We start from the raw sequence: 23609 nt of genomic DNA, 5'->3' as shown, positions 1-23609 counted from the left end.
GCTGATCCAGTAGAAAATTAATATAGAAACTTGTATTCTGCGGCAAATTTTCAGTAAAATGGGCGACACGCTGACAGATTTAAGACAGAATTATTTGGTGGATTCGTTGGTAGAGCGCTGAATTTTGACGGCGCGGCTAGTTACAGCAGTTAAATACACAGACGACAGTCGGGCCATGTAACAGGCTAATCCACTGGGGATGCCGGTCGACAACTCTCCGCGTTTACTAGCTCAAATCCATATGTCATACAGTACGTCGTTCTTGTTTGATTTCATATATGACTGCTTTAAATTATTTCTTAGAAGCAAATTTATACAGACAAATCCGGTTAGTGCCCCCCCCCCCCCGGTCGATATTGAATTCCTAAGTGACTGTTATATTTCAATAAGAGGAACTGTGGATTTGAAGTGGTCTTGAGTTTAAGAGCGCTCGAAGCTTCAGCATGCACTAGCTAGCCCCAAGATCGAAGTCGACTCTTTCCATGCACATGTTTTTAAATACATCTTCCCCGAAAGACGCAGCTCCCGTATGAAAGTCGATGAGCGCACTCGACTCGATAGCAACAATCGCGATTTCTGTTTCCACGTGAAATTAAGGCAAATGTACCAATCTCCGCGGACGGTTGAAAGCACTATAAATATGTCATAAATATATCATAAAAAGTAATCGTAAAAGGTATATTTCTTAATCCAATTAACGTGTGTAAAGTAAACTTTATACTATTATTAAATAATAAAAGTTAATAAATTAAATGTTATTCTTTACAATAAGTTTTTAATAAACAAAATATTTTAAACTGCAAACTGTATCAATGTCTGGACGCACTTTTTTATTTTTTATTTTATTCCTTTTTTATCTTATTCCTCATACTTTATTTCAATTAAAAAGTTACTTGCCAGTTGTCTTTAAAATTCAAAACGGTTTAATAAATCTTATACCAATAATTCCTTATTTCCTTAGTGCAAATGTCAAGAGACTCGACAAAATAAGTTACGTCTATTACACCAAAAAATAAAGTATTTTTTATTCCACAAAAAAATATATATTTATGGAAATAAACGTTTGGATATATAACTAAAGTTTCAAAATACAAGAAAAATATTTTTATCTTTGATTTTAATTCGCGATGAGATAAAAGTGTCCAGATATAGGCAGATACGTATCCAGGCATTGTGTACATTTACCTTACAGTTGTCTCTAACACCAAGTGAGTTCATTCGCTGAATGCAAATGTCTTTCTTTCCTCTTTCTTTTATTTAAAAAAAAAAATTAAAAAATTAAAAATACCACCTTGTGTGTGTGCAAGCGTGAATATTTCGAAGGTATATTTTGGTGAGATTTTTCAGATGCCGCGCTTCTAGAACGTCTCCAAAGTGCTCGTTACGGCGGAATACGATGAGATGCAATCCCGACTTTAATTATACCTTGATTGTCACCGTCACGGAAATCAAAGGACGTGACTGACGTTAGTATTTAGTATCCGTTCTTTGAAACGCGATCGGGACGAGAAGGGAGCGTCGCGCGCGCGCTCGTCGCAAGAACGCGAGTATATACGCCTCTCGCCGCAAACGCCTCGTAAATTCTGTCGAATCGTTTTCACGCGCTAATTAACAAAACGGATTGCCGCGCAGGAGACCCACACGAGATGCATACCACGCATACCCTGGCGATTTATCACGGAACATAATAACTGCGTAAACGCTTAAGCCGGAGAATTACAGTCCCCTCTCAGGTTGGCCGCTCTTAATGCCCGTCTCGTCGCTGAATAGTCGTCAAATTTATATGCTTGTAGGAACGCGTGCGAGTACATAATCGATTGTCATCGCGGAATTCGTAAGCCGCTGCACTGCCGTATCTTTAATCCGTAATTAACGCCGGTAATCCGAGGTGCGTCCTTGTTTCCCACGAGACCGCGCGCTCACGTCGGTCGTCGCTTACCTCGTATTTAAACTCGCGACAAAGGAGAATAGCTCGCGATGTTACAAACTGAGATGTAAAGAAAATACAAAGTCGTATACGTTAATTACGCGCCAAGTTATTATGTAGATTTGTAACGACGACTGTTTTACGTGACTAATCGCGAGCATATGTTAACCTTAGGTTACGTATCTCATAAAGTAGATCGCGTATCATAATGACTTCATAATCGCCATCGCGCATTTGCGACGCCAAATTTTCCACCAACAAGCTCACCCTTTTTACTGATCTATAAAGAAATCGACGGCGTTTCTTATTATCGCGAGAATAAGTTTTAAAACCCTATAGATTCGACGGATGATTTATGCAGTTGCATAATTGTGCGGCAACGTAATGAAATTAATGAGGGTTAATAATGATGGTCTTCCGACTGTATAATACACTAATTATTACGTTGAATATTGGATCAATAAATCCACTTATGTAATATATTTATGTAATATATTTATGTAACATATTATGTAATATATTTATTCTTGGAATTGGAAAAAAATCTTAAAAAATAGAAGTTTTTAAAAAGATTCTTAAATACAACGCATTTTTATTCTTTAAAATATAGATATTATGCAAGTTTATTTTTTAATGATCTTGTTAACAACGTTTCTCTTTCTTCTCGCAAGTTTATCTGCTTAAGACATAATAAATTGTGTTTCAAATGATAATTATATTTTGAAAATTTCCATGCACGATATAATCGGATATACGTGTAACGCGATAAGTAATTTAATGCTATTCCGTTTAAGTAATTTAATACCATTTAATTATATAATTTACTGTCATAGTTTTAAGTAATATTATAGTAGTATTTAAGTAGTATTATATCAAATTCAATTTTTCATATTATCCATTATTAAATAAGACAAACATTTACAACGCGACATGAAAACATTTATAAAATTGCAGTAACAACTCACAGAGAGAGCTAGAGAGGACAAAAATCACGACGGGAGAGAGAATCCCAGTCACCTCGATACACCGCGCGGATTTGGATTATATAGCGACGACAATACCGGTGCATGAATCTCGGTTTAACTCGTACAATCGCTCGTACGCGCTCGCGCATCCCAGATTCCGAGGTCCTAATGATTTAAATCGGGCATGAATCAACGCGGACGCACACAGAATTCCGACCGAAAATAATTCGCGCGCGCGGCTACGAGCTGGTCGAAGGGGGGAGGGGAGAAGAGATGTAAGAATGGTCGCGGAATTAAGCCGCGTATATACATATGTATGCCTTCAGTATATATCGGTATATATTCCTCGCGGAACGAAAGCCGGCGATAAATCTCGTGTCCGTAAGATATAAGGCAAGCATAAATAAAGACGCGCAAAATAACTGGCATTTTTAACCCGATGGTCTTCCCCTCCCCCTCCCCCCCGCGAGACCCCACTTGTCAGAGGGAACCCGTCTCCCTACCTGCGAGAAATCGCGGGATACATTGAACGGTATATATATGCCTCATCCTACTCGATCTACTCGCCCATATATCCGGACTATTTTCTTTCTATATATCGGTGCTCTCGCATTCGATACTCACCGGCAAACATAGTCGCTGATGCGAGTAAATAAGTAAGACGATAAATTTACGATGGCGAATTCTTTTCCCGACCCCGATAAACATACTCGCCAATTGCCAGATATACTCATTTATCGCCGGGATAAACCCTTCGGGCGTTCGATTCCCTTAGAAATTTCAGGCCGTTGATCATGTACCGTTTTTTTTTTTCATCGACGACGGATAATTTGTTACGTAATTACGTGATTTTTCATGACATCCTTTGTTGGTATAAGAATTAACATTATTCAAGCTGCCGTTAACGATGATTGATTGCCCTGCTTGTTACTAACGAACGCTGTGAAAGTTGTCGAACGTTATACAATTATATTTAGTGTGCACTTAGACCGACTATCGATTCCTCGCTGACGACAGGTAACTAAATCAATTATTTAACTTTATTATCTCCTTCCGCAGACTAGGCATCTTATTTTGAGATTATTCACGCGGACACGAGACAAAAGAATTGCGGCGAAATCGACAATCGATGCGACACTTGACGTCGTCTCTCGCACATTTCTCTGCCGCAAGCACTCACACGAGATCTATTGTTCAGATCTCTTCTCTTGCTGAATATTTAAATTGCTCATTTTTAAGGCACATCGATTTAAATGCCTTCGATGCTGATCTTTACGAGAAATGAAAAGCTTTCGATTTCAAGAGTGCAATTTACGATTGGTCCCATTTCATAATTTTATATATGTATTCAAATTTGATCATAAATAATTTCTGTCAGTATTCTTCTTATATATTATAACTTATCATGTATGCATATGTACAAAATTTTACGTAATGTAATATTCATTGTGATGAAATATGAAATTCAAGAGTAACTTTTAGATATATCACGAGTCAAGCATTTTGCGTGTTACCCCAGTAGGAAATACTGCTGACTCAGCGAGGTCCATTAGTCGCTAGCGTTTCGAATTTTCCGACATGCCTCGGCCACTCGTCGTTATTTTCACAAACTATATGCACTTATGGCACTTAAATCATGTACAGACGCGACGTAGGATGAGTGCGCGAGGGATCCGCGTACTTTCTGCAAACTGTAAATTTTTTAACGAGGCTGAAGTGTCAGAAATCAAATTAAGTCAACAAAAATAATGGTTTACTTCGAGAACGACGTTTAATTAAAGCCCATTAAAACGTAAATCCCTTTCTGACAAATTATACACTACCGTATTGCAATTACTTGGAAACTTTTAATCTTGATAAGTTTCACTTTGTGAAACACTCCTTCAAGTTTTTCTTGATGAAACGTCAGCGTCATATTTATTGGAAAATTTTATTGATCGAAAAGAAACGCGCGTGCCGCACCGATGCATCCGATATAAGTGAAGACGTTTGTGTGCACAGTATGCGCGCATATTCTTCCCAGCGACAATTCGCGTGTCACTATGATAGCGAAGCCGTTGCACTTTTACGTACGTCAACGTTCGAGATTGATGCCAACGAGATTTCAGGCAAGATGACGTCTCGCGAAGGCGAAGGCGTTTAACTGAAACGCGATACTGCACTTTTCTACGCGTATCGATCGCGAAAAAAATATTGCACTCTGAAAATAACACTTTTTTTGGTCGATTTTTTATATCTGCATTTTTTTTCAAACGAGAATTATGACGACGCAGTGTCGCAAAGATTTGCATTGACTACGTTACAATCGTTAGTATATTAATAAATATCAACTGTCTTTACGCTGAATGCTTTTTGTAAGTAGAATGCATTGAGAGAGTCATGCAATTAAAAGAAGAATTAATTTATATAAAATGACTGAACGAAAGAGTCTGAATTTTTAAGTTAATTTATTCAAGACACATAATCTACTGGATTAATTCATTTTTCTTGCAACACCGATCAATTATTCCCCAAAAGAATTATGTGCTGTAGGAACCATATGGAGATCATCCGACAAAATATCCGACTCAATAAACGTCAGAGTGAGAGATCTCCGCGTCACGTGCCAGCGTTCGGAAGAGTTATAATTTCGACGAGCATAATTCTCTGCGAAGATATATACGAAAAGAAGATAGACGAATATAAATTTCGATTTCGACAAGCCGAGAATAAGAGATTCTTTTTCTTTTTTTTTTTGGAAAGCGATAAAACATGTTACGGCAAGGTTAATTCTTATAAACTATCTTCCAACGTAGAAAATCGGGCTAAGATGATATAACGCAACGCAGGCAGTATATGTAAAAGCTTATAATTAACAATAATTACTTAATCTTTGTTCTCTGTTTATCGTGTCGCAAATAGGCTCAGTTACAATTATAGGATCTAAAATAAAACCAGAGCGCGCAATGAAAATTAATTAATTAATTAATTAAGTCGCGGTGTTATCGAGCGTGAAAGAATTAATTACACCAACGGCATATTCGATTAATTAACTTTTTAACTGAATCACAATTTGTGGGTGACGAAATGAAGTTTAACTAACGACAGCCTACAGCACCAAAACTCCCCGTCCCAGTGTCTGACCATTTTTGCACGCAATCCCTTTACTACTTCGAGACTTGTTACTGCGAAGAGAATGACGCCGAGATCGCTCTACCGTCACGTCCCCCTCTCTCTCTCTCGCGCCTCCCGTGATCGCGCGGCAATTTTAATTAGAGGATTTGGAGGATTTTAATTAAGGCGGCGGTTTTCCTGGCGGCGAAAACGTGTGCTTTATATACGAACGTCGAAATTCCGCTCGGCGCCATGCCGAGTCTCGCGCTCTTACGAGCCGCCGTCTCGTCGTCGTCGTCGTCGTCGTCGTCGTCGTCGTCGTCGTCACGCAGTGTTACATCATCGAAAACAACGTGAAAACGTAGTATAGTTATATTTCCTATCCGCCAACGCGAGGAAAACGTGAGCGTAACAAATTATATCGTAGCGAAATTTACGACTGGAGCTGCGAGCTCGTCAGGGATTCGACTTCTCCGTTTTCAACGGCAGCGTACAGAGAGATGCTGGAGTGGAAAATTATAAGGGAAGAGACATAAGTGTCGACTCGGATTTTGACTGTTTTGAAAATATTAATTTAAATTAATATTTTCACATTGTAATTATTTTTTTAACAATATGAAAAAATTAATAGTACATTTGGAAAATTTAAATACATTTGTATTTGTACAAATATATTTATTTTGTCGTCGCAATTAATTTACCAATTTATTTCTGATGCCTATAAATGCGCTTGCATTTTATACGCAAATATTGCATGCTTTCTCGTTTTTTTTTCATTATTCAGAATGTCCATTTTTAATAAACAGCTCTTGCCAATCTTCCACTCTATAGAATTCTACTAGGAAGTATGCATGACTCGAATTTTCAATGTGGCACTTCGAGGCAAATCCCAAAACTGAGGAAACCAATTTTCTTTCAAACGTGAGAATCGCGATTCGCCGTTTTCAGTTTATTTTCGATTTTATCGTTTGCCTGGACGCACCTAAAGTGCTTACGAAAGAAACATATGTTTTCCGCGTCTTCTCGTTAAGAGTTAAACGCGGAAACGTGACTCCGCTTAAAGCCACGGACTCCAACCAGTCACGTTCAACATTTCGTCGTTGTCATGCGAGTACCGCTCCGGCTCGTTACACCGGGCCAAACAACGCTTCAAACACATGCTCTCTCGATCCCTCGCCGCCTTATCTCTCCCGGTGTAACCCTAAATCCGTCTACACGGTACACAACAATCTATCACGGCATATGTATACCAAGTGATCGTAACGTACCATATGACGCGGCTGCTTCCGAGTTTGACAAACTATCGCGAGTCCTCCTCCGCGTGCAGTCCTTCCGCGATACCAGACGTTCTAGGACCACCGTGCACTGACTCTCTTCTTCGATCAGCAGCGTGCACCACCACCCCAGTGTCATCCAAGCAACAACCCCCGGGATCAAGACTCAACCCTCACACGGCGCAACGTGACACGATCGCGCGCACGCTTCTCGTTCTTCTCGATCCCGGTACTGGTGATCGATCGATCGATCGCCGGCCCACCACGATCACCCCCCGCGAGTCAACGACTGTTGTGCGCTTGGTCTCCGGCCCTCTCTCTCCCTCTCTCTCTCTCTCTCTCTCTCTCTCTCTCTCTCTCTCTCTCTCTCTCTCGCCCTCTCCCTTTTGCGCGCACTGATCATTCACCCACCACCACCACCAAGCACGGCACGACGCGACGGCGACAACGGGTGGCGACGACGACGACGACGACGTGGACGATCGCGAGGTTGGTGGCGGACTGGCACGGGGCAACGCGCGAGTCACCGTCGACGACGAGTCGAGTCGCTCTGACGAGGAGATCCTGGGGGGCCGTCAGGCTGGCTGGCGAAGAGGCGGCGGGTGAGACGCGAGGGTCCCCAGCGGAGAAAGAGGGATAGAGAGAGAGAGAGAGACACCAGAGAGGGAGAAAGAGAGGTCGCGGGGGCGGTGGGAGCGGACGTTCGAGAGGGGAGGAAAGGGACGACGGCGTCGGCGTCGGCGTCGGTTCTTCGCTGAGGGCGTGGTCCTGGTGACGAGCGCGTTGTACCGGACTACAGAGCCAGAGACGGAGCGAGCGCTGGTCCAGATGCTGCTGATACTGGCTCACGGTTGCCGGTGCTCTGTCATGCCGGCGAGACCGGTTTCGCGGTCTCGCGAAGGTGAGGCGCGGCGAAAGTCCCTGTTTCGGGAAACGCGACGAGTTTGGCGAGCTCCAATTTTTGCATTGATTCCACTCGACGTAGCTCGATTACGTAATTGTTAAATTTATCGCGGCTAACGAAAGACGTATTCGTGCACGCGATGTCGCATAATTGACATTTAGATTCTTCCCTCTCTGGATCTTAACAAAGGGAGATTTAAAGCTTAATACATAGCTATAGAAATAATTGGAAAAAGCTATTCTCCATTGACAATATATTCTGATGATCTGGTATATTTTTGTCGAATATATATATATCTTCTCATGAGAAAATCGTGAAGCGTAAAAGGCAAAATGTGTGCAATGTAACTGCACAAATAATATTCCTCAAGAGTTACATATCAGTCACAAATTAAAATTTTTAGCTTATTGATTAAATAGGTGATAAAAAACTGATACTGACGTCTCCGTGAATCTCCGCCGAAAAATCTCCCACGCTGAGAAAAATCCATTCCGAATACGTTATTTCCCGCGTCCGTTCCGGCAAGATTCTAGCGGCATAAGACGCGCATTCGTTATCGTCGTATTCTTTATACCCGCAAAAGAAAACAGAAGCAGAGATAAAATATCGTCGTTATTCCGCGTTCTCTCTTTTTCCGTCTTCTTATAGGGAGAACATCCGTTTCCCGCCGTATATATTCCTCGCCCGCCGGAGATCACCGAAACTCCGCCACGTCCGTCCCGATGTTTCGGGATTTCGCGTTTTTGTTCGCGAAACAATGTTTCATTAGCGCAAACGCGTTCGTTATCATTGGACGACAAACGACACGACGACGAGGACGCCGATCGCCATTACTATTTGTCGTTTTGAAGTCGTTACACGAGCTGCGGCGAATAGAAATTAATCAGAGTCGTCGTTGGAAAATCCTCTTTCGCCGTTGTTGTTTTACCGCCGGCGGATTACATCGTCGCGCATGTCTCTCGAAAACATAAAAAAGCCGGTAACCCACAAATGACAATGTTTCCCGCATGTGCATTATGTGAGTGAAAGATGGTCTCACGTGTATTATCTTGTATAAGACGCCATAAATCTTCGTGTAAAACTTAATGCTATATATATTTTAGTTCAGCAAGTACAATGTTATGCATTATTGTTAAAAAAAAATCATGAAAATTGCTAGAATTAATTTCAATAATTAAAGCCCGCAGAAAGAAATCTCATTTTCTTGTAAAACGACAGACTGACTATTATATATCAAAATAATTCTATGAGATAGTTTTTACAATTTAAATTTAAAAAAAATCTTGATCATCAGTCGTGATCTGATCATTCATTCTTTAAACTTCGACGGCGTAAAAATCGATATTAGGTGCTGCCTAATTAGTACTCATTGTCAGTTATAGGTCGTGGAATTCTACCTTATTAACGACATCATTAGACGTGGTTTAACAAGAATCGATTTTGTAAAAGGTCCATTGATTTGCTGTATTTGCATACCTTGTAAATCCGATCTTGTATGCCGAGTGTACGCGGGTCTGTGCGATCGATATAGTTGCTGAGAGACGATGCAGGAAGTGACAGTTGCGATCTTCTAATGCAATTGCATCACGATACAGTCTGAGTGTCGAAAGTCAGCACGCAATTAAACTTACAGTTTCGTTCTATTGTTAGAGACGGGTTACGTCCAAGTAAATTATCCGGATCAATAATCTTCTGACGACGGCTCGCTCAGCGCGAATGTTACATTAACAAATTGACTAATGATCAAGATAATGCATCATGCCCGCGTTACCCATATATAGATAAATAATAAAAGATGAAATAATAAAAGACGGCAAAAAGAAAACGTGTTAGCTTAATGTGAGACATATTAAGCTTATTGAGGTCGAAGGAATTTTCGCATTAGAGAGGCTTGGAAAGTAAGGTAAAATAAAGTAGCGAACAATATATTATGTAATTTCGAGGTAATTTTATTAACCAAGACAATCACCATTTACTTCGATATAATAATATAACACTCTTTTCATTTAAAAAGGAGTTTTTCAGTTTGGCTTTCAATAAAGTAAAAAGATAATACTAATTTCATTTAAAACAGAACTTCACAGAAAACAGATATAAATCAACAAATGACTTTATAAGATTATATATATATATATATATATATATATATAATTACGCGTTCTAATATATAAAGTATTTTTTTTTCTTATTCTTATAATACAATTTCTTTCTAAGCAATAGTTTGGCACGAACTATGATGCCAGAAATGATTTCTCCAAAGGTTTCTCTTATTGCTATGTGAATGTTTAAATATCGTACTAGTCTACTGCTCAATATTTATAAACAAAATTAGGTAGTCAATGCAGATTTAAAAATTACGAATTTAAGTTGCTTGACATTTAAATAAGTATCTGCGTTATATTTTCTTGGAACGGTGAAAATATAAGACTTAAATAAGAATGATAAGACTCTTTAAAGTTAAATAAGAACTTTAAATAAAACTTTTAAAATAATAATAAGACTTTTTGCCCGCAAAATCTTCTTCAAACCATTTCAAAGATAGACCATTTGTTCGAAAGTGCAAAATGTAGTCGTTCGCAGACGAAGCCCCGTGTTTGAAGCGTCGTAATAAATTATTATCGGTATTATCGAGTCGGGTGCAAGGGGAGGGCAAGGGGGAACGCTTAATCCGCCGTTCAGAGCTACATTCTGTCGGCGGCAGCTCGTGAAACGCTCCGAAAAGCAGAACGTGGACCTGACCCAATTGGAACTACGTTTCGGGCGGGGAGCGCACAGTCGTAATAAAACGGCTAGGTGACATGCCTGACGGTCCACGTCGGGCAAGGTTAAGCGCCGACCCTCGCTCCGAGTTTATAAATAACTGCGATATTTCCCTGCTTTTCGGCTCATCTCTCTCTTTCTCTCTTTCTTCCTCCCTCTCTTTCTTACGTGGCCGCGACACCCCAGCCGAGAGAAGCTCGCGCGATCTCTTCCCGAGCGCGCGAAAGTAAGTTTCCCGATCTAATTAAGAAATGCGGTAATTGGGTCGCGCCGGGCGGGGAGCAGGGGGACAATGGAACCCGACACGAAAATCCCTTTTATCCGTCCTGAAAAATAGATCTCTCACGTGAGGGGCGTAACTTTTCGGCCAAGACGCCGCCGCCGCGCCGCACCGCGACAGTCTCGCGTCCCGATCCGTTCGATCATCGTAACGCCGCGAGGATGATCGTAACGCGATAATTTACGTGAGCGATAGCCGCGTGACGGTCGTGCTCGTGTGCCGTCGGGCGTGTAAGAAATATGTAGGTACAACGTATTATGCGTACGGAATGTGAGGGAATTTTGAAATATACACTGTACCGACTTTCTGGCGGCGTTCGAGGATTTTTGGGCTACATTCATTTGCATTTATGCGCGCGAAAAATAGGTCACGCGTTTCAGGATTAAAGCTCCGTAGTAGCTTATAGGGCTTAATGCGCGCTCTCTCGAATGGCATTAACTTGGAAAATTTGGAGTCGCGAGCTCTAACGCGCTGCGCTGTACGCTGTACGCTGCGCCTACGATGGTAGTACCTACCAATGTACCATGTACCATTAGCCCGGCGTACGCCGTACGCGTGACACAAACGCGTGAAAATCTTTTCCCGATAGTTGCCAGACGCTATAGGGACCGTTAAAAATTCAATGAACGTCGTTCGCTCCTCTCAAGAAATGTCGGTTCGATCGTTGAAGAAATCTTCGCCGCGAGCATGACGCTATATTCCCCTCGAAATGTCGCACACTTGTTTCGTATACTGCAATTTGCGAAACCGATGCAATTTCCGGCCTCGCAGGGAATCTGCGCTCATCTCGTCGCGCGAAAGCTGCAGCTCGGAAACTTTGTACGTGCGCATTTGCGTGTGCGTGCGTTATGTACACGTCTAGTAATTTAACTTGCGTATACAAAATTGCACGGAAGCGGTATGTTTTTGCTCGGAAAAGATTGTTCCTCTTGCAGATGAAAACGTGGCACACCTCCCCGTAAACCGGATGTTAAGTAATGAGATCGTTAAAAGTAGCGACGTAAAGGCATCGAGGCGCGACGCGGTGTTTCTCCGTCGCTGGATACATGCACGCGGGATGTTAGCTTCGATGTCGGAAAGGGTTACTAAAAATACCGATAGGTTTACCCGATCGCGCCGGAAACTCACCGTTCCTTTCATGCCGAAGACGCGCCGCGTCGACGCGTCAGAATTGTCATAAAACTGCCGCGAAAATAAACGGAAACGCGAAGAAATTGACGCGCCTTTTATGGAATAATATATGCAGACTGAATATTGAAGCTACACTTTTTAAATTATTATTTTTATTAAAGACAGCCGTATTCGCGACCGTTTTAATAATATTTTTTCGTGAAAGAGAATTTTTTAATTAGTATATGTTAATGCCGTCGCTGCGAACCGCTGTTTAATCGCGAGATGGACATTATTCTCGGCTGAAGAGATATGCGGCTGACCCGAGCCGGTTGTATCACTTGTATCTACTGCGCCGCCCGCATCAAGTCGACATGAGTGACGATTAATCGTAGAGAACACATACGAAGCTACTATTGTTATAAACAAAAACAAGTATTGTTTATTTATTTTAGCTTATTTAGTTTAATACATTTTGATTGATTTATCTTTTGCTGATGATGGCCCGAAACTTGGGCCGAAACATACGAAGAACATTATTCTATAATGAATGAATTTTGTACACCGTTTACTTACACTTGGCACTTAATTAGCCTGCTCCTCTGCTATTCGTGGATTCCCAACAGAGCCTATACATCCATTTTTTAGTTTATTTATCTCATCGTTAAAGATCTTTGTATATCGCGGAGATTATAGTTCACTGCTTAGGAAGATGAAGACAAGAGATGACAGGATTGACAGGAAAATCCTTTTTACGGAAAAATTTGCTATAGATTTGTTTCAATATATGTATAAATCTTTAGCAATAAAATGAGCTGGATCTTCGATCTTCGTAAAAATAATAGATCTTTCGTCTTTCAAATCTTTTTTACGATTATTAATTGTCGCCGGTGCGCAGAGGGCGGCACAGTAGGTAAAGCCGGTTCTGGTCAGACGTGCGCTTCTTCAGTCGAGATCCGTCCATCTCGCAATCAAACGGCGGCGGTGGTTCAAAGTGGCGGCATTCGAATATGGTAAGTTAACAGCTTGGAACGAGCACGTCGGCTCGTGCTCGTGCTACCGTTTGGCGAACGGCCAAACCGTGAAAATTCCTCAAACCGGCAAACATCCAACAACCTCTGATCGACATTCCAAGGCTGGGTGTAAATGCGCGGTGGATTTGTTGCTTGTTTCTAGCTTTTGCGGTCACGCGAGGACCTTCGGCTTGCTTTTCATTCAATCTCGAAGACAGCGGCTCGCTGCCGCGGGTAACCAATGTCAAATTTGGCACGAGGGCACGAAGATTACTAATCGGTCGAAATAGTGTAGTGTTGCGGCACTCATTTATACGTTTGTTGCGCGAGAATTTTATAACGCGCAAAAAATGAGTCGATTAAAATGTACTCGAAAGAAAATGTATTCCACTAAAAATTGAAAAAAAAAAAAAATCGAATCAATCCCTGAATTTATGTAGATATTATTCAGAAATTATTCGGAATTCAGAAAATATTCAGATTTGTAGGGCGATATTCATAGCTTATATTTAAGATCGTCTCAAGTTCATCTTCAAACGCTGTACGACTCGTTTTATTGGCTATAGAGTATCTGAAGATATTAAGACGATCTTATATATATAAGATTTGACTATGAATACCGACTTTTAAATCGCAGCTTTAAGCATTTTTTCTGTTAATTCTCGCGTTACGAATTAAAAACAGTTTAGATCTCTCCAATAAAAATTAAAAGATAATTTTCTTCCAGTTATATATTTCACATTTATGTATAATTGCATTTATTATACGAGATTTTTTAAAAGTTTATTCAGTGTTACGGCAAGAATAAGTGGTTAACGATAAAAAACGCGAAACACTGCGTTATTCTGCGAAAAAAATCCAAGATAGATAAATGAAAATAAAGCAATAATTTCCACTCATAAAGCGACCTGTAAAGTCCCTCTTACAGTATTCTTCGGTATTAAATTCGTTGAAGCTTTCTTATTAAAATGTAAAACGCGTTTGCTTTTCCGTGAAGCAAGTTATAAAAATAGAACGGAAAATTGTGGGTAGAAGATAAAATTTTCATACACATTATGCTACCATAGTCTTCATGGAAATTTTGCTTCATTAAAAAGAAGTGTATGGCATAGCAATATCAGCAAGTTTTATTAATTGTGGTTCGTGTGCTGTATAAAATTCTTTTCTAGATTTATACAAATTAAAAATAAGAATACTCAAGATGCGATCCAAGAATTTAATATAATGACAAAACATAGGGTTGCTTGCTATGTTTCCTAACATTCCAAAGCAGAAGTGTGCAATACATCTTCACAATGATTAATAATTAATTATATTTAAAAAGTAATGTCTTTTTATTTATATATCTATGTATATGTATATAAATAAAAATAAGTTGTGTTACATATTCTATGTTTTCCAATGGTTTTTTTAATCGTGCCCAGGGAGTAAGATTCGTGCCATAACAATGGAATAAACTTTTAAGGCTCCTGGGTACTCGTCGCAGCCATGTTGTGAGAAAAAAGCGAGAAATTACACGTTGAAAATTCTTGCGTAGTATTTCCAAATAAAAAGATATTTGCTTAAAATAACACTACAGATCACTTCAGCACACTTCGAAAATACTCCGAGTTGAGGTTAAGTCTACCCCTTGACAGTTAATAAACAGCCGTAAAACGAATGTGATACGATGCAGGCTTGTGCGCAGGCGCATAACTAGATTTCGTATTACATTCATTTTACGGCTGCTTATTAACTGTCAAGGGAAAGGGGGTAGACTTAACTTCAACTCGGAGTATTTTCAAAGTGTGATGAAGTGATCTGTAGTGTTATTTTAAGCAAATATCTTTTTATTTGGGAATACTACGCAAGAATTCTCAACGTGTCAATTCTCAACATTTCTCGCTTCTGACGTCACATCTCATGAGATGTCGGGAAAGAGCCCAGGAGCCTTAAGAATGTCTCGCGTAATATATGAAAGCATTAAACATACTTAATGCTTCCTACGTTTATCACGATCGTCTCTACGCTGTTCGCGTTCATCTTTGCGCTTTGTTGTTGTCGTGGTCGAGCTACTGGCGCGCTTGGCCTGTTTCAAGAACTGATCCAAACCGAAAGGATCCTCTTCGTCTTTCTCAAATTGTACCGGTCCCGATCGAGCGACTGATCTATCGACTCCGCTAAATTCCTTGTCAGGAACGAATCTGCAATAAAAAATAAGCAACAATAGCAACTTTAAATTTATAGACAACCACTCATAATTATTTATATTACCGTGAACAAAAATAGAAAGATTCTCACCTATTTGTCTTAACTAGTTTCTCCAAATCGTCTCCGTACGTGTCTTTATCGATATTCTTGCTGGGATGATAAATGTGCGAAGCGATAGAATTGCCATCTTTCCACGGCTTGTCATAGACGTTATACTCGTCATCGTGTCCGAAACCGCTGTCCATCCCTTTGTTGGTATTAAAGAGACGCTGATCGAACTGCGCCTCTCCCGAACTAGGAATGCTTTTTGCGGGTAAGCCGAGAGCGATTTGCTCGCTGATGTCGCGTTCGCGTTCGCGTTGCAAACGAGACCGTTTGTCAGGCGCGGCGCGAGCCAAGTTACGTTCGCGAGCGCGATCCTTGTGCCGCTCTTGTCTGAGTTGGTCTCTCTCGCGTGATTCTTCAGCCTTATCTGTTGAAAGAGAGAAAGCATTTATTTATCACTTGAATATTTGTCTTAATTTTCAGAAATATTCTTTTTATCTGCTGTTTATTTTGTGTATAAACAATTGGCAATTATACAAACCTAGCGTCGCGGCAGATTTCAAGCCGGCGCGCTCTTCTCGGGCCTTTTGCGCGAGTTGCCTCAAATTATCCTCCTTCTTCTCTTTCTCCTTCTGAGCCAATTTCTTCTCTAACTGCGCGCGCATTTCGACAGCTTGACGGGCTTTTCTGTCAGCGATGTAAAGAGCTTCTGCTAGCTTGGCAAAGTTCTCGTTGATGTGAACTTGTTGCAAGCCCCGACCGTCCGCAGCAAGACGCTTGTCTAATGGGATTGTATAACCCTGAAATATAACATTGCTTTGTTTAATCCTAGGTAGAATCGAATACATCTAATTATATTTCATTGTTGTCTCTCTTATGGTAGCGAGATATACGTGATGTTCAGCACGAAGTAAATATTTGCAAATACCTTTGCGTTTTTCCAATTACTTATGCACGGTGGAATTTTCCATTCTTTTTGTTCCTTCACCGTCACTTTTCTCGTGGGAGAATGCATGACAGGCGCTGGAGGAGATGGGGGTCCTCGCGGAATCTTTTTATTAATCCTGCAATCGTAAATCTTTACATTAATACATCCGGTAATTGTATCTGTTCTTTGTACGATTTCTCACGATCGTCTTATTTTTGCTCTACATACTTGAATTTCGGTGGTTCCAGAGGATCTACTTGTGCCTCCACCATTCTGATAACCCTCTGCTTTGCGCCTGAATTGAACGATTGCCCTTGCTGCGACGGCGTATAACGTATATATTGAGCCGGAGCTTGTTTCTCCGCACATCTCACGGGCATGGCCGCCGCAATCTTCGATCTCGTTATCTTTTCTAACGCTTTTTTCGTCTTATCCGTGGTTTCTTCAATTTCGTCATCGACAGGTCGTTGCAAGGTAGGATCTTCCTCGTTTGTAATTTCTGATGGTAGCAAATCGCTCAACTTGCTATAGACAATCTATAAAAAAAAAATTAATATAGATTAAAATGCTAGTCCGAGAATATATTTGCAGCAAAATCGAAACTTACTTTATCTTTACCATGACCTTGTCTTGCTATAAGATCATATTTTACTTTTCCTTGAGCGTCGAGTTGTATCGCCAGGGCATTGCTTGTCGATTCCTTGCCCTTCATCCCCATTCCAAGTGGATACTGCGCAACGTGAATTTCGGGGAAGGCTCCTCCATCTCCAAAGTCCTATGCAACATACACCATACATTTCCAAGTACTATTGTACATACATATATTCCAACCGTAATCATTCGTAATTTCATAAAACACAAAAGTAATTGAATTATGCTGACAAAGAATGATTGTTTGTGCAGGTCTTTAGCAATTACTCACTTCTGGAGTGCGTGGCACCCATCCTCGTCGCTGTCCATAAGGTGGTGCGGTGACGACAGCTTTGACCAACGCTGAGACGGGCCTCTGGCGCAGTTTTTGTTCGCGTGCCTCATCCTCCCTGTCCCACACCACTTGGGTGGGGGCAGGTAACAAGCTAATTGCAGAGAAAAATGGAAAAAACTACTATTACAACCAGATAATTACTTGTCAGACACTGATTCTTAGGTTAAGATTTCTGTTTTCAAGTCAATCTCAGGGAGAGAACGTCTCGCCTTTATATTACTTAGTATTATGATAAACAGCAATGAAACGATTTTATTTAATATACAAATATACATATAAAAGTAACACTCCCTTACTTTGTTAAAGACATCGTCGAACAAGACTTCTGTTTCAATCTACTTAAGATCAGAGAGAAACTGAGAGAACCCCCCCCCCCCCCCCCGAGAGAGACCATTCCTGTGTTTTTACTGGGGACGCATTTTCCGACGCGCCGCCTGAGAAAGTGCGCCTCAACTACGTCGTTTCGCTCGGTAACTGCACATGGTTTGCGTCCGTGCTAATGGTTCGTGTCCGAACTACCCAGCTGGATGGGATATGCTGACCGCGGCGGCCGCGCGCTGGACCGCTCGGCGTTCAGCGACCCGCGCGTACTTGGCGCGATGAGACACTACAGAGTCTCTTTGATAATAGTAACAGTAAAATTTTATATTAGAGTTAAATAGCGCGTGCATAGCGCGGGTTTGTGATGTCTATAGTGAGAGTAAAATCAAAACCGTAATGAAATTTCCACAGCTAGAAAACGTGAAGCAATTTGGTTTAACTATGGATACTTCTGCAAATGTATTAAAAATTTTTTATTAAAAATTAATTCTCTGAGTAATTTACAGAAAGCAGATACACAAAATTTGAGTTCGGTGCGAAAGAAACAAAAAACTTTTGATTGTTTAAAATTTGCGTTAAGTACTAAAGCCGGTATTGAAATTTCATAAACAGAAAATAAAACGGAATTACACATGGGGATGCCTCGGAAAATAAAACGGAATTACACATGCCTCGACGACTATGCGCTACATCAGATATGCGTATACTATGCGAAACTCTTGCAATAATACAATAATATATAGCTACGAAAATTTAGAATTTATTTAAAAATTATCTTGAAAATTGTTACTATAAATTGCCATGCATGTGTTTTCGTTGACAGTGAATAAGAAAGATCTGCGTGTTTGCGTCGCTAGATGGGCTTTGCTACTTGAAAAATTCGATTATATGTATTTTATAGATATATATCTCGCCCAGGTAAAAATATTTACATGTTGATGCGTTTATTCACTGATATCCACAGTCGTTTAATAGTAAATGAGTTAAGAGAAAGAATGTTTAACGAGAGGATGCAAACTCATAAATTTTATATATTCATATTCGCTAGCGGACAAAGGACAACGCGACGGAATTACGTTATGAGAGGCGGACTACTATTTAAAGAGGACAATGGCGATATACACTCAGTCAGTAGCGTCGAAATGTTTGCAATTTCTGATATCACGGCGTGGTCATGAAAATGTTCACTTTGCGATTGAAAATGCTGTGGATTTAAATAATCGGAGAAGATTCGAAAGAACGCGCGCGACTTCTATAATGGTTGCTTCAGACACAAAGTGTGTATTAGGGTTCAGTCACAATGAGAGGAATAAGGAATAAGATAAAGGAATAAGGAATAAGGGAATGTCGCATCTTACTTCAGTACACGTACATTAAAGTGAGATGCAACATGCCTTATTCCTAATTCCTTTATCTTATTCCTTATTCCTCTCATTGTGACTGAGCCTTTACCAATATCTGTAAAATACAATCCGAATTGCTCCGAAATTTCGAACAGGACGCGACACTTTTCATCGTGTATAAATAGCGTCACGCATAATTGCCTGCGACATATATAAATATCGCTTTGTCTTCAAGATGAAAAAAATACACTCAAACATACTTGGAAAAAAAACATAAACATCACTAATAAAACAGAATTATTAGTTTGCTAATATGCATAATACGATCGAAAGAATATTCGAAGTTGTCGTGAATTTTTAACAAATAAAAAACAGGCAGGATAGATGGCTATTTAAATCTTATACCTAAAAGTGAAGCAAAACCGGGTGCTTTTTTGGATTTGTCTTTCTATTCTACAAGAAATCAAAGGGCAAAAAGATTCTGCTGAGTTAGTAGTCTTTAGTGGATCTTGAACTGTGAGAAAACAAGGCTTAGTTATGTGAAAAAAGACTTAATTAACATAAGGATAACAGGATTTTTTAAAAACATTAAAATACCCGGTTTTTTGCTCCACCGGTAGAGTAAAATCGGTTGAAACATGTGAAACACCGAAGTTACAATTACAAAATACGATTACGAAGTTTTGTTTTATCTTAGTCAAGTTACACTGGCAATGAGAAAAAAATGTTCTGCATTTTTCTTAGTGAATACACATATGCTAATAAAAAAAAAATTTTTCTTCATTTTAATAAATGGAGTCAAGGTTGTTTGCAAACTAATATTTACTAAAATGCAGAAATTTTTTTTCTTGTACCCTTATAGAAATTTAATACTGTAAGTGATTTTTTGGCTAGTAATTAATCACTTAAAAACACTATTAAAAGCACTGTTGATAGTGCTTTTAATAGTGCTTTTAAATGATTAATCACTAGCCAAAAAATCACTTACAGTATTAAATTTCTATAAGGGTACAATACAAAAAAGTATTTTATAAACAAAAATCACAAACAAAGATGCTTTTTTGCTCTACCATTGTTCCCGGACTCATAGGCTAACCATTGCATTTAATACACTGTATCCATCGCTCGATTGTTGTTGACAAATCATTGCAAGAGATGCAGGCTTCGTTCTCTTCCTAATCTGAGGATGAGCTGTCTTTCTGCCTTTTCTTCTTATTTAATTTTTCAACTTTATGGGCTTCTATTTCTAACTTTCTTTTCTGAGTGGCAGTCTCCATTTCCTGCTTTTTGTAGGGAGACGAAGTCAGGATGGCAGTTTCTTCTCTTTTCTTGTTTCTCTCCTGAATATGTTTTTCTTTTTGGGAAGGGAAATTCGAGGAAATTATAGATGTTGACAGGTGGGTTTTGTCGTTTCCAGATATTACAGAGCGGGCCTCATCACCTTGGATTTTCTGCTGCATAGGTTTTTCAGTGGTTTTTGATGGAGCATTAAGATCAGCCAACACGTTTTTATTCAATGGGTATATTCCCGTTTTTTTAAAACCGTCTATAGCAGTTTGTCTTTCAGTTGCTCTAGAAAAAGCTTTTCCGTATAATTTCGACACTTTACATATTGTTACACATCGTCCTGGGTGATCAATTTGCCATTTTTGCACCTCTTGTTTATAATATGTCATCAAAGGAGGTATGAATGATACGGCAAGTGGCTGCAACTGATGTGTGCAATGCGGAGGGAAAGACAAGATGATGACGTTGTTTTCTTGTGCAAGTTTGATAAGCTCCACACTTTTGGTATGAGAAGCGTGTCCATCTAGAAGCAAAAGCACCGGCTCTTCAGGTGAGGGGCGAGAAAACTCAATGAATTTCTTGAACCAAGTAATAAAACTGTCTTGCTGAATCGATCCACTCTCGTGATAAACAGCAAATGAGTCGGGAGAAGAGCCATCCGACACAGGGCTTACTTCTTTTATGGGGAAAATAAACATTGTGGGCATATAATCACCAGCAGCATTCATACATATCTCAGTAGTAACGAGAACTTTTTTACTGGAAGATAAAGAGCCAACTTGCTTTTCTCCATGCAGAGTTAGTACTTTTGATGGTTTTGGCTCTATTATAATGCCCGCTTCATCGACATTATAAATGTTATTAGGTAAGAATTTGTATTTATTATAAACAGACTCTAATAAATTAAAAAATGACTGAACTGCTGTACGGTTTAAGCCCTTCGCGTTTGCAGGAGAAGTTTCTTCAAAATTCATTTGCGATAAGTGCTTATGCCTGTTGAGGAGACCGTAGAGCCACCAACTCCCTGCTCTTTTCATTTTCTTGTTGAATATATGTGGAATGTTGTTCTTTTCAGCAAATTCAAATGCGAGTTTGCGTATGTCTATTAAAGTGATGCCAAATAACCTTTCTTTTAAAACCAGTATGTGTTTTACAAATTCTTTTTCTTGAGCCTCTGAGAAAGTATTACGCCTGCCTGCTTTATTTTTCGGGACAGCTTTTAAAAAAGACGGATCTTCCTTTTTAGCTTTATATATCCTAGTTTTTAGGGAACCAATAGGAATTTTGTGGGTTTTAGCAGCCGTTTTCTGGCTCATTCCCTTCTTAAGATCTTCGATTGCTGCAGCCATGTTTTCCTCAGACCAGCCCTCATAATTTTGTGCCATTTTTATATCTAAAAAAAATAAATAAAGTAAAATATTATATGTAAAAATCATAAAGTGAATGATATTTTTAAAAATATTTTTGTCCGATTACTGTAAAAATAAATAACCTGCTGGAAATAATTTTACAATTCTTCACGCAAAAATAATGTAAAAACTTCAATTTCTTATGATGTAATTACAACATGATGTAATTACTTTTTATATTACTTTTACGTAATTTTTACATTAAACTATGCGATTTGTACGATGTTTGTAGTTTTTCATAAATTCAAGTAGAAAGTTTTTATGCAACTACAACCTTTTAGAGTTAAGGGTCCATATACCTCAGTAAGTCCAAAAAAAAGGTGATTTTTATGAATTTTTTGTGGAGAAAGTAAACAAAATAAATCATTCAATATTTTTGGATTATATTTATGATACTTTTAAGTAGTTATAAAAATTTTTTCAGCCCATTTGGCGAAGCGGGATACTGGGCAACGGCGACCTGTGCGCGGAATAGGTTGCTCCATGGCGGAAGTCCTCCAGGTCGTAAAATGTGTCTGAAACATCGAATCAATCGATTTTCCTGTTCAGTACAAGTGTCTCTATAGAGTAGACTAAAAAAAATTATTTTGAATAAAAATTCATAAAATGGCGGCAGTTTAAAAAGAAAAATTAATTTTTACTATAAATTTTCGATACTTTTTTGCTTATAAAAAATTAAATATTGCATATATCGATATGATTGTAGTCTACTCTATAGGGACACTTGTACTGAACAGGAAAATCGATTGATTCGATGTTTCAGACACATTTTACGACCTGGAGGACTTCCGCCATGGAGCAACCTATTCCGCGCACAGGTCGCCGTTGCCCAGTATCCCGCTTCGCCAAATGGGCTGAAAAAATTTTTATAACTACTTAAAAGTATCATAAATATAATCCAAAAATATTGAATAATTTATTTTGTTTACTTTCTTCACAAAAAATGCACAAAAATCACCTTTTTTTGGACCTACTGAAGTATATAGACCCGTAAATACGCGATATGTGTTCAACACTTTTACAATAAAGTATGTTACTAATTGATAAGGATTAAGAAATTAGATAATTATTATATATTTATAAGTTGTTGCATATCTTATTTAGTTATTTTTATGAGTGTGATTTATTGCATTTAACACAAAGAAATATATTTTATAAGATAAGAAAAGTATTTTTTATATTTTTTGTTTTTTCATATTTTATTTTTATATTTTATGTTTAATATTAAATTATTAAATTAAAAAATTATTAAGTTTTATATTTTATTAGGTCATGTGTATTTATGCAAATAGATAATTCTTAATATGTAAGTAAAACTTTTTATGGTCATTTACACGATTAATAAATAAACTGTATTTTGCAATTAATTTTTGGGGTATTTTGAAGTAAATAAAACATTTAAATCAACTTGCAAATTGTTTATTTTCTCTACGTTACAGTAAAACACTTCCAGAAGTGAAGATGAGTACTAAAACAAGTATTAAAAAAAATACGTCAATTTACCACATAATTGTTTTAAAATGTAAAAAATAGTGAACTTTTCTTACGATTTATTATAACTTTATACGACTTGTATTTTTGCATAAAAATAGAAAAAATAGTATTGAATCTTGTATGAACTCATAATGCTAAAAAATATATTAGCCACGTATCACAGAGAATGTGCTGACATAAAAAATTTAAATGCCTTTTACGTAAAACTTGTTTAATGCTGTGTAAAAAGATGTAGAAAGTTGTAAATAGTTATAATATTGCTAAACTAGTTATACATTGCT

The 23609-nt window shown here is 38.8% G+C and overlaps 3 protein-coding genes across 3 annotated transcripts in view; all 3 read right to left on the bottom strand.

The window, feature by feature from the left end:
* The window catches only part of Ptp36e (protein tyrosine phosphatase 36E), a 67213-nt gene extending 59122 nt beyond the window's left edge, over window positions 1-8091 (bottom strand). The window contains exon 1 of the mRNA XM_071789674.1: window positions 7254-8091. Within this exon, the coding sequence (XP_071645775.1) occupies window positions 7254-7256 (3 nt within the window). The 5' untranslated portion in view covers window positions 7257-8091. The remainder of the gene's footprint in view (window positions 1-7253) is intronic.
* Window positions 8092-14042: 5951 nt separating this feature from the next.
* On the bottom strand, window positions 14043-17868 carry LOC139819907 (puff-specific protein Bx42-like). Its single transcript, XM_071789675.1, has 8 exons — window positions 17771-17868; window positions 17412-17565; window positions 17097-17264; window positions 16718-17025; window positions 16490-16625; window positions 16103-16361; window positions 15607-15988; window positions 14043-15509 (listed from the first exon to the last, which is right to left on the bottom strand). Exons 1-8 carry the CDS (start codon window positions 17866-17868, stop codon window positions 15299-15301), a joined length of 1716 nt encoding a protein of 571 aa, XP_071645776.1. The 3' UTR covers window positions 14043-15298.
* Window positions 17869-19637: 1769 nt separating this feature from the next.
* On the bottom strand, window positions 19638-21810 carry LOC139820892 (uncharacterized). The gene is made up of 3 exons (XM_071791478.1): window positions 21354-21810; window positions 20563-21263; window positions 19638-19652 (listed from the first exon to the last, which is right to left on the bottom strand). The coding sequence occupies exons 1-3, from the start codon at window positions 21808-21810 to the stop codon at window positions 19638-19640; spliced, it is 1173 nt and encodes a 390-aa protein (XP_071647579.1).
* Window positions 21811-23609: the final 1799 nt, after the last annotated feature.

Source organism: Temnothorax longispinosus, chromosome 10, assembly GCF_030848805.1.
Source record: "Temnothorax longispinosus isolate EJ_2023e chromosome 10, Tlon_JGU_v1, whole genome shotgun sequence".
Taxonomy (NCBI): Eukaryota; Metazoa; Arthropoda; class Insecta; order Hymenoptera; family Formicidae; genus Temnothorax; species Temnothorax longispinosus.
Note: the sequence above shows the minus strand (reverse complement) of the source record. Positions and strands in the feature narration are given on the sequence as shown.